Source organism: Brachyistius frenatus, unplaced genomic scaffold, assembly GCF_029030835.1.
Source record: "Brachyistius frenatus isolate BFR_SWC_R1_liver_20210118 unplaced genomic scaffold, ASM2903083v1 Contig_5, whole genome shotgun sequence".
Taxonomy (NCBI): domain Eukaryota; kingdom Metazoa; phylum Chordata; class Actinopteri; family Embiotocidae; genus Brachyistius; species Brachyistius frenatus.
The window spans coordinates 8,551,592-8,566,371 of record NW_027210604.1 but is presented as its reverse complement, the minus strand read 5'-3'; the positions used below and the strand labels follow the sequence as shown (position 1 = coordinate 8,566,371).

General features: G+C 42.7%; 1 protein-coding gene across 1 annotated transcript; it reads left to right on the top strand.

Annotated features, from left to right (window-relative positions):
- The first annotated feature begins 1,549 nt into the window (after positions 1-1,549).
- Positions 1,550-12,028, top strand: hunk (hormonally up-regulated Neu-associated kinase). The gene is made up of 9 exons (XM_069721004.1): positions 1,550-2,186; positions 4,983-5,275; positions 6,092-6,147; positions 6,410-6,545; positions 6,660-6,787; positions 7,938-8,064; positions 8,231-8,399; positions 8,601-8,763; positions 9,689-12,028. Exons 1-9 carry the CDS (start codon positions 1,947-1,949, stop codon positions 10,435-10,437), a joined length of 2,061 nt encoding a protein of 686 aa, XP_069577105.1. The 5' UTR covers positions 1,550-1,946; the 3' UTR covers positions 10,438-12,028.
- The last annotated feature ends 2,752 nt before the right edge of the window (positions 12,029-14,780 follow it).

Sequence of the window (14,780 nt, the reverse complement as noted above, 5' to 3'; positions counted from 1 at the left end):
ACAAAGTTAAAGGCTATTAGTGAAATATTATAGAACTATGAAAGTTATTATATATTTTGTGTGATGCTTCCCTAGTTTAATGATTAAAGGATATTTGCAACATTTCCAGTATAAAATCCCCCTCGAACAGATCACCTGTAAGAATGGGGTCAGGTATTTTATTTAATAGTTTAATGTTAAACCAAAAGGACTTTAAGTCATAATATTACTGACAACGGGTGGCCCTGCAATCATATGGTTGGCAGTTCTCCTGTCCGCATGCTGAAGTGTCCTTGGGCAAGACACTGAACTCCAAGTTGCCCCCGATGGCAGGCAACTTGCATGGCAGCTCTGCCACCGTTGGTATGTGAATATGAGTGGGTGAATATGAGGTAAACTGTCAAATTCAGACCATTTACCATACTATTTACTAAAGTCCAATGGACATCAATAGATGTTTTCATAGGAAGACACCACATTGTTGTAGTACAAAAATACTCCAATAGATGGAGTACTTGCCCTTTTGGTTTCGTGTCTTGGTGTCTGGTTCAGTGTCTGGAAAGCATGGTCCAATAGTCAAGCTGTATGTGTACGTATTCATCACAGTCCTTCTAGGAGTGAACAAAACAGCACAAATACAGTCACGCCACAGACTACAGCCTCATAGAACACAGTAGGGATGTGACACTTCTCTCCCACAGACTCTAGAAAACAACATGCTTTATATTTGTTAAAGGGCTGTTTAATGCTTATATTGTCAGGTGTTTGTTATTTTGTTCAGTCCTTGCGGGCTACATGTGTAAAGTAAAATATATAATAGTCATATACGGTCTGATTAATTTGAGGTGAAGACAAATAGCCTCCAGGAGGAGAAGTATGTCTCAAACTGTTGCCCCTCCCTGCAGGTGTCCTCTTTTGACTGATGAGCACCCTGTTAATTAGGCCAGTGAACACCTCAGCGAGCGACAAAGAAAATGATTCTTTGTCTGCCGCTGGTGTTTTGGAAGTACAACTTTCTATCGTTGGCAGAACTCCATGTTCAACAACAACCAATCTAAAAACGTGATTGTGTGTCCGTCTGACATGAAATTCCTCAGACAAGTCTGAAATGTGATGATTTATTGACACAAAAATTGCATATGAGCATGCCAATGTAATTAATTAGCCTGGTGCACAGCACAATGGTCTGCGCATTTTACGCACGACTCTACATAAATAAATAAAGTAGACAGCCACATCAATCATGTTAGATGAATTTAAAAACAATCTGAATATTTGTTTCGCTCTCTCTCTTCCGGCTACAAATGTATTCTTTGTTCATACCAATGTACTATCTGTGTACACCACGAAACACACACAGCGAAACGGCGAGGTGGTGGTACCGGTTCGAGTTGTCCCCCTTGTTCTCACATGTGCTCCGCCCGCCTGCGTTGATTGGATTAGAAATAACCCCCACTTCCACCACTGTATTTGTTTTGTTTTTTCAACCTCACATTAAGGAACGCCCACCAAGAGGACCGGGAAAGTCACTTCAAACTGGAAAACACGCTGCCTCCACACAGAGGCGTTCTTGTTTGGAGAAGAGACGCTGCGCGTACAGCCTACCTCTGGCTTAGCCACTGTTTTTTTAAACCCTCACAATTAGCCTATTAAGACAGGTTGCGTCACTTAGGTTTTTAACTTTCCATCACTAAGTCTGTTTTTCTGTGTCATTTTAATCTAAGCTGATACGTTAATCAAGACGCGTCTCAGAAATTGCTGAGTGAGCTCACTGGATGCTTTGGGTGAACAGGTGGAGCGAGCTCCGGTTCCCTTAATTTGTTATTAAGGGCGAGACGCAAACAGAACGGAGTTTACGCACTTTGCCGGACGTTAAGCACTTAATACCTGCCTTTAAGGTGGGTGAGAGTCGAGCTGCGTTTCTTTTCCTCCCTTGTTAAAAGGAGACTCTTGGCAAGGGAGCTGCGATGCCAGTTGCGGACAACGACATGGTAGTGGACAACAGCCACGCGTTATATGAGGGTAAAACCCCAAATAGTGCTGGGAATGAGAACATCTTCCCGGTGTCCCTATGCAGTCCTGCAGCGGACATCCTCAAGAGCTTTTACCACACCAAGCGGGTCGGGAACTATCTGATCGGGAGGAAGCTGGGAGAGGGATCGTTCGCCAAAGTTAGAGAGGGTCTCCATGCGTTGACTGGGGAAAAGGTAAGCGGACTGCAACGTGGAAATCCAACAGTGTTTAGTAAAGTTGTGTATGTTTTGTGATCCTATTACATGCCATTAGATTTAATGCAGTTAATTTAATCATCCTGATTTATTGCGGTTGTAAATTTTAAACAAGAAAAAGACAAAAATACACTTTTTGGAAAATGTGCTGACTTTGCTCTGACTGTATGTTTAGCATTAAGAAGTCTGACTGCGGTCAAAGTCTGATGTGGTTTTAAATGTAACGTCACTGGAGTGTCAGCTGTCACTTGGCTCATGCCTTTGTGGCAGTGCATTCCTTCCTGCTGCGTGCCAACTAAGAAAAACACCCTCTGGCATTAACCCTTCATTCATATTTTTATAGCGTGCCAGTCCGAGTCTCACTGATTGATCAGTTCTTCCTCAGATAAAGTGGTCAGCCCTGTTTGCAACGGGAACCGATCATGTTATTGAGCTCATGCGGCACCACGAACAGTTGAACTCAGCCCCAGTTTATAAAAATCGGGGCTGCTCTAAAAACGATATTCACTTATTGTGTGTGTGAGAGCGTCAGGGAACTGTGTCCCTGTTCAACGCCTTGGATAGCTGTGCGCCCCTCTGAGCCTCTGCTTTGTCTGCCTCTGCTGCTGGTGGTGATCTCACCGCTGTGGGTGCGCAGCACTGTGATAGGGACGGAGAGGGAAATTGTCAGGCCTATGACAGAGCAGAGCTGCTACTTTCATATGAAATCATGGCGTTGATAAATGGACCCCAGTCTCATTACGATTCCGCCAGCGCAGGGCTTTGATATTGGGCAACCATTGGCCACTGGTTGCCTTTGTCTCTACAGGCTGTTTTGAGAAGCTGCCAGGACATTTGCATATTCGAAAAACAAGCACCTCCTTTTTCCTGCGTGTTCCTGCCTGTAAAGCATGCCTCTCTGTTTGTGCTCATGTGCGGCACTAATGTGCAAATGTTGCTTAGAACTGAAAAATATGTCCGGTTAGATCATTTTGACCCCCTCTTTTATGTTGCTGCGACGGAAAAAAAAAACGCTCCTCTCCTTTCTCGCCTCCTTCCTTCACTGTCTTTGTTGAGGATGATGCAAACACTGGCAATCACATATCTCTCCCACACACACACACTCTCCCTCTCTCATTCATTTGAATACAGGCGTCCAACAAGGGCTCTGAGGGAGTGGAGGGCAGTGAGTTTATTCAAGCACAGGGTTAGTCAGGGGGTAAGGAAATACAGTAGGGCTCTCTGATCCCTTTTTATAAGCATCACTAGAAAGTCAGGATGGAGGCAGGACGCAAAGTGTGTATTTAAAGGCAGGGGGTGTGAAAGGGAGGTGAGAGATGGTGTTGTCGTGGTCAGGGGCTAGGGGAGGTCATGTGCATGTGTTTTTGATGTCTGTAACCCACTTTCCCCTCCATATTCCCCCACCCCAGACCCCCCTTTTCTGTCTGAGGGGCGCCTGATAAACAACTGAATCTCCCCCAGAAGCCCCCTGGCAGGGCGCAGCCCCCCCCCCTCGTCCATACCCCACCCCTCCTTATATAGACTAGCCTACTGTAAATACAGTGCCCCATCCCCCCATACATACCCTGCACCCCATCTCCTGTCCACGGGGGCTGGTGTAAACACAGGCCATCCATTACTGTGACAGCGCACGCACATGCATGCACAAAAGGCTACAGCCAGGTTTAATTAGCAGCAGTAAAAAGGCTCTCAGAGGTGAATTAATTATCAGAGTTGAAAGGACGAAAGTAAAAATGAAAGACAAGCTGAAGGGCAGAAGAAAGACAAGACACAGACACTCTACCACTTCGGCCCTCACCATTTCATTAATGGATATGGTGATTAGTTTCACTGGTCATGCCTTTCCATGTCTGTGGGCTCTCCTTGAGATGATTTGCTGTGTATGGTAGCCATGCTCTTGAACTCAGTCTAGACAGAATACAAGGAGACAAAACGACAAATAGATGGATATGTTATTGAATGTAATTACCGACAAAGCAAAGCAAAGTCTCGGTCATATAATTAAAGGACATGTCTGCGGCTTTTATAAGGAGATTCTGCAGGATTTTACTCCAGCAACACCACAAGAAGTAGACAAAATATGGTGGGATGAGCAATTAAAGACAAAATAAATTAACATCTGCCTGGAAATCTGTTTGAGAACATTAGCAGCCGTAATTTATCCTGCCTCAGTTTTGGTTCTGCATTCGTCACTTCTCGTGTGTGTTTAGCTGTGACTAAACTCTGAAGCAAATGGTGGGATAGTGACTCCATTTGGCTTTGGCGCCTTCTCAACATATAGGGTAACACTTGCTTTTCCACTATGATGGTTCAGTAACCCTTCTAGCTTACTGACACACACACACACACACACACACACACACACACACACACACACACACACACACACACACACACACACACACACACACACACACACACACACACACACACACACACACACACACACACACACACACACACACACACACACACACACACAACTCCCCCTCTTGCAGTCTCAGGGCCCTATACCGCCTGGGTTGTCCCACACTGCGAGCAGCTGTGAGGGTGAGGTCAGTGTCGAGTTATATACCCAGCAATGGAGATTGAGTAGCTCATCACCTGTTACACTCCAACTCCTTAAAATCCCTCGTCCGAGACACACCAATGCCCCATGTGTATTACTCACAATATCGTGCAGTGCAAGGTTTAGGAGTCAAACTTTAAGTCAGCGCTTTAACTAAAATAACCTCACCTCATCTTTCCCCTCTCTTGTCCTCTGTATTTCCCCAGGTGGCGGTGAAGGTGATTGACAAGCGGAAGGCCAAAAAGGACTCGTACGTCACCAAGAACCTGCGGCGGGAGGGCCACATCCAGCAGATGATCCGCCACCCCAACATCACGCAGCTGCTGGACATCCTGGAGACAGAGAACAGCTACTACCTGGTGATGGAGCTGTGTCCCGGCGGGAACCTCATGAACTGCATCTATGACAAGAAACGCCTGGATGAGCGAGAGACTCAGAAATACATCCGGCAGCTGGTGCTGGCCGTCGAGCACCTGCACAGGGCGGGTGTGGTGCACAGGTAAAAAAAAAAAAAAAAAAAAAGTATCTTAAAATAATTTGTGTAAATTATTGTGGATATATTGACATCTAACACTCAGAGACCTTTGTGCTGTTTGTGGGTTAAAGATGACTCAGAGTCAGAAATGATTCTCTTTCTCAAAGTGTGGGTTAAGTCTGTCTTGTGCACATTATTATTAATGTGTCTGCTTGATAACTGCAGTGTGATCATTTCAGAGGTTTTCTGGAGAGCAGCTACGGAAAAAAAACTGCTGTCTTTTCTTTGTACTGTGGAGTAATTCAAATATTAGACATTCAAGTGCATTTCTCTTACACATATTGTTACATATAATGATTCAGTTTAGGGAAAAACAACTTTTTTTTTCTTTAAAAGAAAAAGAAGAAGAAAAAATTCCCCTTGGGGATTAATAAAGTAACTATCTATCTAGCATATGTATTGCATCTTTAAATTAAATTTCAGATGTATGTTTCACAAGGCTCTTCCTGGGAATATTTTAGTCGTTGTCACCCCGAGCCTGGGAACTAAATTTCAATCATGGTCAGATGGCCTACGTAGATAAGTGTGTAACAGGATTTCTGAGACTGAGGAGGGATCAGGAGGCACACAATAGACCGTGGAAATCAATCAGCATGACCCACATTAGGAGGGTTATGTGTGTAAGTGTCGGGGTCTGTGTTTTGGGAGGGGGGGCGTGGGTTCCCATCGACCTCTTCTTTGCATTGTAATGATGACAACGACTTACTGTAGATACGTTATCTAATGCAAACTGTGACTGTGCAGGCACTGACATCTCCTTTGTCTCTCTTGGTCTTTCAGGGATCTGAAGATAGAAAACCTCCTATTGGATGAGCAGGACAACATAAAACTCATAGGTAACCCAACAGCCTCTTCAGTACCTCCCTTATTGTTCAATGCAATGTTGATTCTTTTTAAACAGAGAAAAAGAGGAATTCTATAAATTAATTCTTAAATACAAAAATCCTCATAGCAAATGACAAGAAAAATGTTCAAGCAGTCAATAATATTATAGATAATAATAACTAATGCCAGCCATGACTCCATGATGAGGCAACTCGCTGAAAAGACAGAAATAATCAGAGAAACAAAACTTACCCCACTTCCTCTCTCCCTCAGATTTTGGCCTCAGCAACTGTGCTGGCATCTTGGGATACTCCGACCCCTTCAGCACCCAGTGTGGAAGTCCAGCCTACGCTGCCCCAGAGCTGCTTTCCAGGAAGAAGTATGGGCCAAAGGTGGATGTCTGGTCCATGTGAGTCTACTTTCCTTTATGTTGCAATTTAATCAATTGTTGTCATAAATGAACAAATAGAAGCATATGAGTATATTTCGAGCCAAAACTAAATTGTACACTTTGGTCTCCCAGTGGTGTGAACATGTATGCGATGCTTACGGGGACTCTCCCGTTTACCGTGGAGCCTTTCAGCCTTCGAGCCCTGCACCAGAAGATGGTGGACAAAGAAATGAACCCTCTACCTCCCTCACTCTCAACAGGTAAATAATAATAATACACCTGTTGTGTGCAGATAAATTATAAATGACAAGGTATGCCCTTTTTATGAATATAATATGACTTCTTCAACTGACAGTCACAAAAAAAAAGGTTTTTAAAATCATTATTTAATAAACAAGATCTCTGACAGTCTGGTTTCAGAATATTGAAATTGTTTTTAAATTCCTGCTCAACAAAAAAATAGCCAAAATTTTTTTTTATAAAAAAAAAAGAAATCTTTTAAAAATAAATGCTGCCTTCAGACATCATATTCACATAAAAGTAATCAAACCACTGAGAGATTAAACAATTAGTGAGTGCAGCGATGCATGCCCATGGCCACATATAAGACAGTGCAAAAGGAAAAAAAAAATATTATTCATTCATTTGGGTCCCTATATATCAGAATCATGATAAAAGGTAGTTCATCATAAGTGTGTGTTTCGGGCTAGGTGATCTGGACAAAATCAGATATTACAATATTTTTGAATTAATACCTCCATATCGATATTTTGACAACATTGTGGGGTTTGATTATTGATGCTTTCCCAAAATATTTACACGACAAAATTTTATATAAATACTCCCAGTAATGTGAACATAATGAAGAGTTTGGTAAATTCAGACTATTACACCGCTTAACTGTAATGCATCCTTTAAAACCAGGAAAAGAGAATATTTATGCAATATTAAGATATGTAAAATCTAAGATGATATCCAGAGTCATGTCAAGATATAGATACAATATCCATATCCTCGCCAGCCTTAGTTGGGGGGATGTTCAGTCGGACAGGTAGCACGAGTCTAATTCGCTGGACGTTGTGGTGTTAATTCTGCCGTCACACCTTCACAGCGAAATCCACCAATGGTGTCGTTTCGCAATGACGATGCGTTGCGCTAATATGCAAAGTAAGAGGTGGCTTAACCTATTTTTGAAAGGACCCATCAATCAAGCTAAGACTGTCACCACATCATAAGATAATAACAGTTGAGGAAGGTTAGGAATGAGCATGAACAGGAATAGAACCAACCCGTGTGGTGTTTGGGTATAAGCCAACTTATAATAACATGTTTGAGTATTGTGAATCTTTCCACTGTTGGCAGTGCCAGTGACAGCATCTGATTATTTATTCGGCGTCTCTCTTGTCTTAGCTGCCATTTGCCTTCTGAAGAAGCTTCTCGAGCCAGATCCCAACAAGCGTCCAAATATCCATCAGGTGATGGCTGACTCCTGGCTACAGCTGGCCAATAAGAACACAGGGGCACCGTACCTCAACAGGTAGACTCAACCATATTTGAAATTCGTATTATTTTGCAACATGAGGTCATTTACAACAGCCTCTCATTGGCCATACCGTTGGCACACATAAATCATTTCCATGTTAAATCTTAAGCAAAAACAAAACATTAACTTCCTTGCTCTCTTTTCCCTTTTTTGTGTTCAGGATCCACATTGAAGAAATTAACCACACGGTGCTGCTGCATATGACGGAGAAGATGGGCTACAAGCATAGTGAGGTGCTGAGCGCCGTCCTCACCAATCGCGCCTGCCACACTTTGGCTGTCTATTTTCTTCTGAACAAGAAAATGAAGAGACTGTCCAAAGAGTACAGGGTAAGGAGATCCCAGCTAATACCTCTCCAATGTCAGCCAGCAAAGGACAAAATTTGAACTCATACACACAACATATTTTTCCTGAAAGATTCTGTGCACACTGTAGAAATGGTTACAACACTGGAGGAATTACACAGTAAAAAGTTCCACATCAGGTAAGACCTTTTTTTTTTTTTAATGTCGTTTGCTATGTCTGCTTAGGAGATGCAGTTCCAAGAGAAAAAGAAAGGAGAAAAGCAGAAAAATGAATACTTCCAGACCCAGTGGAGGAAGCATGTTGATAAGCTCACCATCCCCCCTAAACAGACGCCCGTCTACCTGGCTGTGAGCAAGGGGCCCAGCAAGGAGAAGAAACAAAGAACAGGTGAGCATTCATACAGTTCAATTAAATACAAATGTATAGTTTATACAGTTGATTTGTTTTACAAAGTATCACTTCATATGTTGTATTTTATTTACCTTTATTCATACAGGGTAGGTTGACCGAGCATGCATGTTTCATACATACATAGTTACCCAGGCATTCATTCATTCATCCATCCTTCCATCCATCATCCCTCCATCCATCGATCCATCCCTCCAATGTTTGTCTGTCCATCCCTCCTACCACCCACCCACCCATCCATCTGAGAGGAAACATCCCAGACAACTTGTCAATGAATTGTGGGGCAAAGACACAAATGTTTATTTTTAATTTACCTGTTGAAAGTGAGACCATGAGAAATCATAGTACAGAAGTAAGTATATAATTTAAACTGAACTGAATCTAGCAATACATCAGCAGCAGCAGTTAAATTAAGCGCTTTCAAACTCTGCCTATACAGTATGTGCTTTCAGCAAAAGAGTGACAGGTGGTCTGAGTTAGCCAGTTCACACTCATTGAAGAGCTTACAAGTGACTGACAAGTACCAGCGGCAAAGCCGAGACCTAAGCTCCTTTCTCTCTTCTCATATACCTGGAAGTGATATTGAGAAAGCCGATAGGCTGTTCTAGATCCAGCATGTCAGGAAGGGCTGGTTTGCATTTGGCTAAAATTAGGACAGAATATTCTTGTGCCTTTGCACCTGCTTGTTACTTCTTGTCAGATGACTATGTGGCCTTGACATGACGTACAGTATAGAATCTAGACACGCAAGCCAGAACTATGAGAATCGTCAGGTCTCAACCTTTCATTCAGTTATGTCCGCAGCAAGTTGAGCAAAAGTTTAATTTGTACATTTTTGATTCAAATTTGACAAACTAACTGCAATATTTCCAAGATGTTAAAATGCTTCTTATTTCCTCCTCAGGTCTTTTGCGTGCCATAACTGGTGGACATCGTAATTCGCCTCTGGCGCCACCCGGCACTGTTGCTTCCTCTTCCATGGAGTATCTAGAGATCCATCCTCTCTTCCCCAACACCCCACAGCAACGGAGGCGCTTGGCCACCCTCCCGCAAGTCAACACGAGCCCAGAACACAACATTCCTGCTCCACCGGCACCGTCACCTATCGGCATGCATTCCTTTGGCTCGCTCTCCAAAGCCGAACAAATTGAGGACACGCCCTCTTCGCCCTGGTACAAACTTACCAATGGGACTCTGTCACCACCCCGACACGTCTCTGCCTTCCAACCCGACTCATCTTACTTAAAAAAGGCCACAATCCCCAGCCCTCCGGTCCTTATTGTCAACCCGCAGCCCAAGAAGAGCGTCTCGTCGGAGTGGTGCGGCTCTTCAGACACCAGTGGCAGCCCCCCCAGCACTGTGGGAAGCCCCCCAGGGAGCTCAGCTTTCAGCCCTCCGAAGTCCGCCTTCAGTCCCCTTAACCCTACATCTGCATTCAGTCCTCCTTCCAACAGCAGTAGCAGCGATCCCGAGAGCCCAACGCACCGCAGCAAGTTCCCCTCTATGGGAATCGGACAGATCCTAAAGAAGAAAGTCCAGCTGCAGCCGTTTACGTTCCGGCCAGAACAAGTTGTTGAGGAAGTTGTGTCTCCACCTCCGTACCCCATGCAGACGCTCCTCTGTGCTTCAGGTGCCCTAAAGACCCTCTGCTGAGGGATACATGACGACAGTAAATGAAAGACGACAGTGAACTCAAGGCCCCTCTCAACATTATGTTTGAGTTGGAGAGGTCTTCCAGAGCGGCCTTTTGAACTGTGAACTCTTCCTTTATTGCAACTGAGCCACTGACAGACTAAATAATACAAAATTTTAAAAAAAAAGGTGACAATATAAAGTATTTTAGCTTTTGTTGCCACTCTTATTACATAATAGGAGATGGTGACGCTGAGAAGATGAGATTTGAAACAGATCCCTGAGCAATGACTAAACCTGGCTGTGTCCTAGATACAGAGTGGATATTGGACATCATGTCATATGGGCCTTGCTAACAAAATGTACGTACACACACACACACACACACACACATGCGTACACACACTGTTAACACTGTATTATAGATCAAGTTAGAGATACTCTCGTGTGTAATATCGCTGTAACTGGTTATTAATTGAGCAGCAGACTGATTCACACCAGCTAACAGACCCCAACTCTTACCCTGACCCTGATTACATGTGTAAATGTTTTGTCTTTGTGAAAACTCTGTACGATAGTCACTGACTTCCAGCCAGCTGGCACTGTATCTAAAATGCTGACTGGAGAAAAAAAATCTCACTGCACTATCGTTGAAAAACCAAAACCTATAGTAACAACGGTGTTTACCATCTCTTACCTCACTGCATTAGTCATACGTTATGTACAGCAGCTGTCAGTTGTGACATGCTTGTGTGGATTATGCCACAGCGTTGCAGTGTCTGAGCATTGCCATTTAGAATCAACACACTGAAACAGACGTAGGTACCAAGAGTAGAATCATACTCTCACTTTTTTATAGTGTTCTCGTAAAACGGTCACTCAGCTCTACTAATGACTCACAGTTACAACTTTTTATATACAAGTGTTATATCACCTCAAAGACCCACAGGGAAACTCAAACGGGAAGTCTTAGTCATAACTTTCTCACAGCAGGATATGCCTGTTCAGTCATTTTTGAAAAAGAAAGAAAAGATTAAAAAAAATAAAAAAATAGAGCATCAAAAGCCTTATGAACCTGATCAACCTTGCCAAAGGCTGAGGGCCTGAAAGTGGGAAGAATCAGCTACTAGAAACACGTAACATCCACGATAAGAATTCTCTTCCTTTTGTCTTAATGCTGTAGTTTGTGCAATAGTCTTAAGTGTTAACTGCAATGATGAGTATTTGCCAAGAGCTCTCAGAGTGATGTGAAAATCGTTCTTGTAAATAACAGTACATCTCCTGTGTTCCTGCCGCTCAGTACGAACGGACCTCTGAAATGTTTAATGAACTGATGTTTTCACAATTTATAAAAAGGCTTCCGCAGGCACACGAGGCTTCTCACTGTTAAAATACCGTAGAATCTCTTCCTATCTAAACGACAAGTTGCATGAGTCAAAGTGTACTGTCAACATTTGAAATTATGTCTTTGTAAATTGTTTTTTTCCTGGTTGATACTGAGATTGATACAGACTTGGGGGGAGGTCTTTTGTAAGATTTTGTAATGGATGGTTTTGTTTGGGTGTCAAGAGATTTCTATGCTGTATAAAGTATTTTAAATATTTATACTGAATTCTTTATATGTCTGTGTAGTCTTTAAATGCACCTGCCTGGCTTTATTCTTGCATGTCATGAGCTCTGTACACAGTACCCTGCACAATTTATGAACTGAAAACAAAATTAATATACTTGAATTACTATAATTAAGTCAGTAATTCCACTATAATCCAACATTCCTGTTAATTTATGTCTAATTTACACAGCCTGAGGTCTATAATTTATTCCTAAAGCTCTCCGCTCCTGGAAGTTTGAAAAAGGATTTGTCTCTCCGCTATGGAACGATCTTTACAACCTCAATGTGTCACATGTCTCACACACCATATACATTTCCCACGGGACACCTGTGGTGGGTAAAAAAAGAAAAAAAAACACTCCCTTGCAACAGCTGAAGGATACTTAGGACCGATACACACACATACCACGACCCTTCCCTCTTCACTAGCACACACTGTAGACACTAATCCACTCAGCTGTGGCTCCCCCCGTCCCACAGTAAACCTCTTTGGGTGACACTGCCGTGTCGAGACAAAGCAGAGGGATCACCAGAGCTCTGAGACAAACACACACATACACAGGACAACACAAACAGGGATGAAATTAAATCGGCGTGGCTAAGCTGATAAAAGCAGCGGGGCAAGGGTGGCCCGAAAATGCATTAGAGCCAGAGCCTTTTGTTTATCAAAGACGAGGCGGACAGTTAGTCAAAATCCCCGGGCGGTCTGGTGACTCGAACAGGCTGTGGCCATGAATACTCTGGCTTAACGACATCGGAAGGATATTATACACGGCACGGACAGGTAATTCCTGTACACAGTGTTCAGCACTTGTAACACCTGCGTGGTATTAAGGCGAGTTCCCAAAAAGGGGCCGCTTCTCTCTATGGATGATACGATTTTAAGGAACACATCAGTCAGCTGAGAGATAGTATAGAAAATACCAGATTGGGTAATCATTAAAGAAAATTAATGAACAGCTGTTTTTTAAATAACTGCTGGAGTCATTATCAAGCAGAAATAGCTATAATCTATATCTGCTTCCCTCCATGTGAAGATTTGCAGCTTTTCTGTTTGATATTTTCTCACATTGTTGGGTCTTGGAAAAGTAACATTTGGGTTTGAAAAATTGTAAGGGGGCTTTTAAAAAAAAAAAAAAAAAAAAACTTTTTCATCCTTTTATAGGTTAAACAATTTATAAATCAACTAGTTGAGAGATCTTTACTGAAAGTGTTTAGAAGTTAGTTGTAGCCACTTACTGCCTTTTCGGGGAGATTCTGGCAGCAGTGACAAGTCATAAATCTATGTACAAGCTCATGAAGCATTAATGCAAGAAATAATAACAATAAATTGATAATAATAATCACTTCAGGAAATATTAACAATGCGGCTCATGACACAATTTTGTTGTCTAGAAAACATGAAGCAGTTGCTGTTCTCCAAGAATTAATAGAAATAACAAATATCTTGATATATTGGATGTTGGCTTTTTTGTCCATATCACCTAGCCATACAGTATATGTGGAGACTCAGACACTCTAATATAATATAGATTTTCCTGTCAGATTCAGACAGAAAGCAGAAGAAATGCGCCTTTGCTGCATTCAGAAATTGATAACCAGGGTGGTGGCATTTACACTGCTCATCACATATGTTTATTAGCTCGCTTGGACTGGATAAAAAAAAACCACCAAATCACTTGTGTTCCCTTTCAATATGTGGCCAAACGGACAATTTACTGTCCAGCAAGACTTTATTTCTGTCAATCTGTTCAGGCTTAGATCCTGATGACACTAATCCTGTTTTCAGCCCCCTCCTCGCCACATACAGGCACACACACTCACACTCACACCAGGGTGTCACTGGCAACGGGACGAGCCTTTGTGTCTGAGAAAAACAGACGATTAACCTGCTACACAGTGGAGAACTCTGGGGATGTGTGTACACACACACACACACACACACACACACACACACACACACACACACACACACACACACACACACACACACACACACACACACACACACACACACACACACACACGGAAAAAAAAAACCCTGAGCATCCTGGTTACAGCCTCACAGACTGGTACTGCTTCCCTCAGCAGCTCTCACACCAGCAGGGAGAGTGAGAAACAGGCAGACTACCTGGCAGACACCGGCGTACACAAAGAGGCAGGGGAAAATAAACAAGCAGATGTTTCTAATGAAGCAGGAGGCTTTGAGCACTCAAAGGGGATTTGGGTTATTCCGTCAGACGATTCATCGACTGGCCGGCTATACTGTTTGATCAGACACAGATGATGGTGATTAATGAAACGAGAAGGCTGGGGCTTATCAGAGACTTGACCGCTGCAAAAAAATGTGTAAAATAAAACTGGGTTAAGTTTCACAGAGAGTCAAGATCATCTCAAGACTCCCACTGATTCCGGAGATAAATTTAAGAAGTTCACTAACTGACCTGCCATCTAGTCTGCGAGACACAAAAACAAAGATGACATCAGACTTTATGACTTTAGATGCAAAAAAGAAAAAAAGATGTATTTTGTATAATATATACATTAGCACCCTGTAAATAAATGCATATTAACTAATAAAGTTAATAAAGATAAGCGTGAAACTGATAGAGAACACAGTTGACATGCAGATTGCACAGTGCCGTGGAAAATCAAGAGTTAAACCGGGAACTGGTCATAAACCAGCAATGAGCAACTGGTGGGGTGTGGTCCTTTGTCAGAGGAAACACCAAATTATATGATGGGAAAGCAG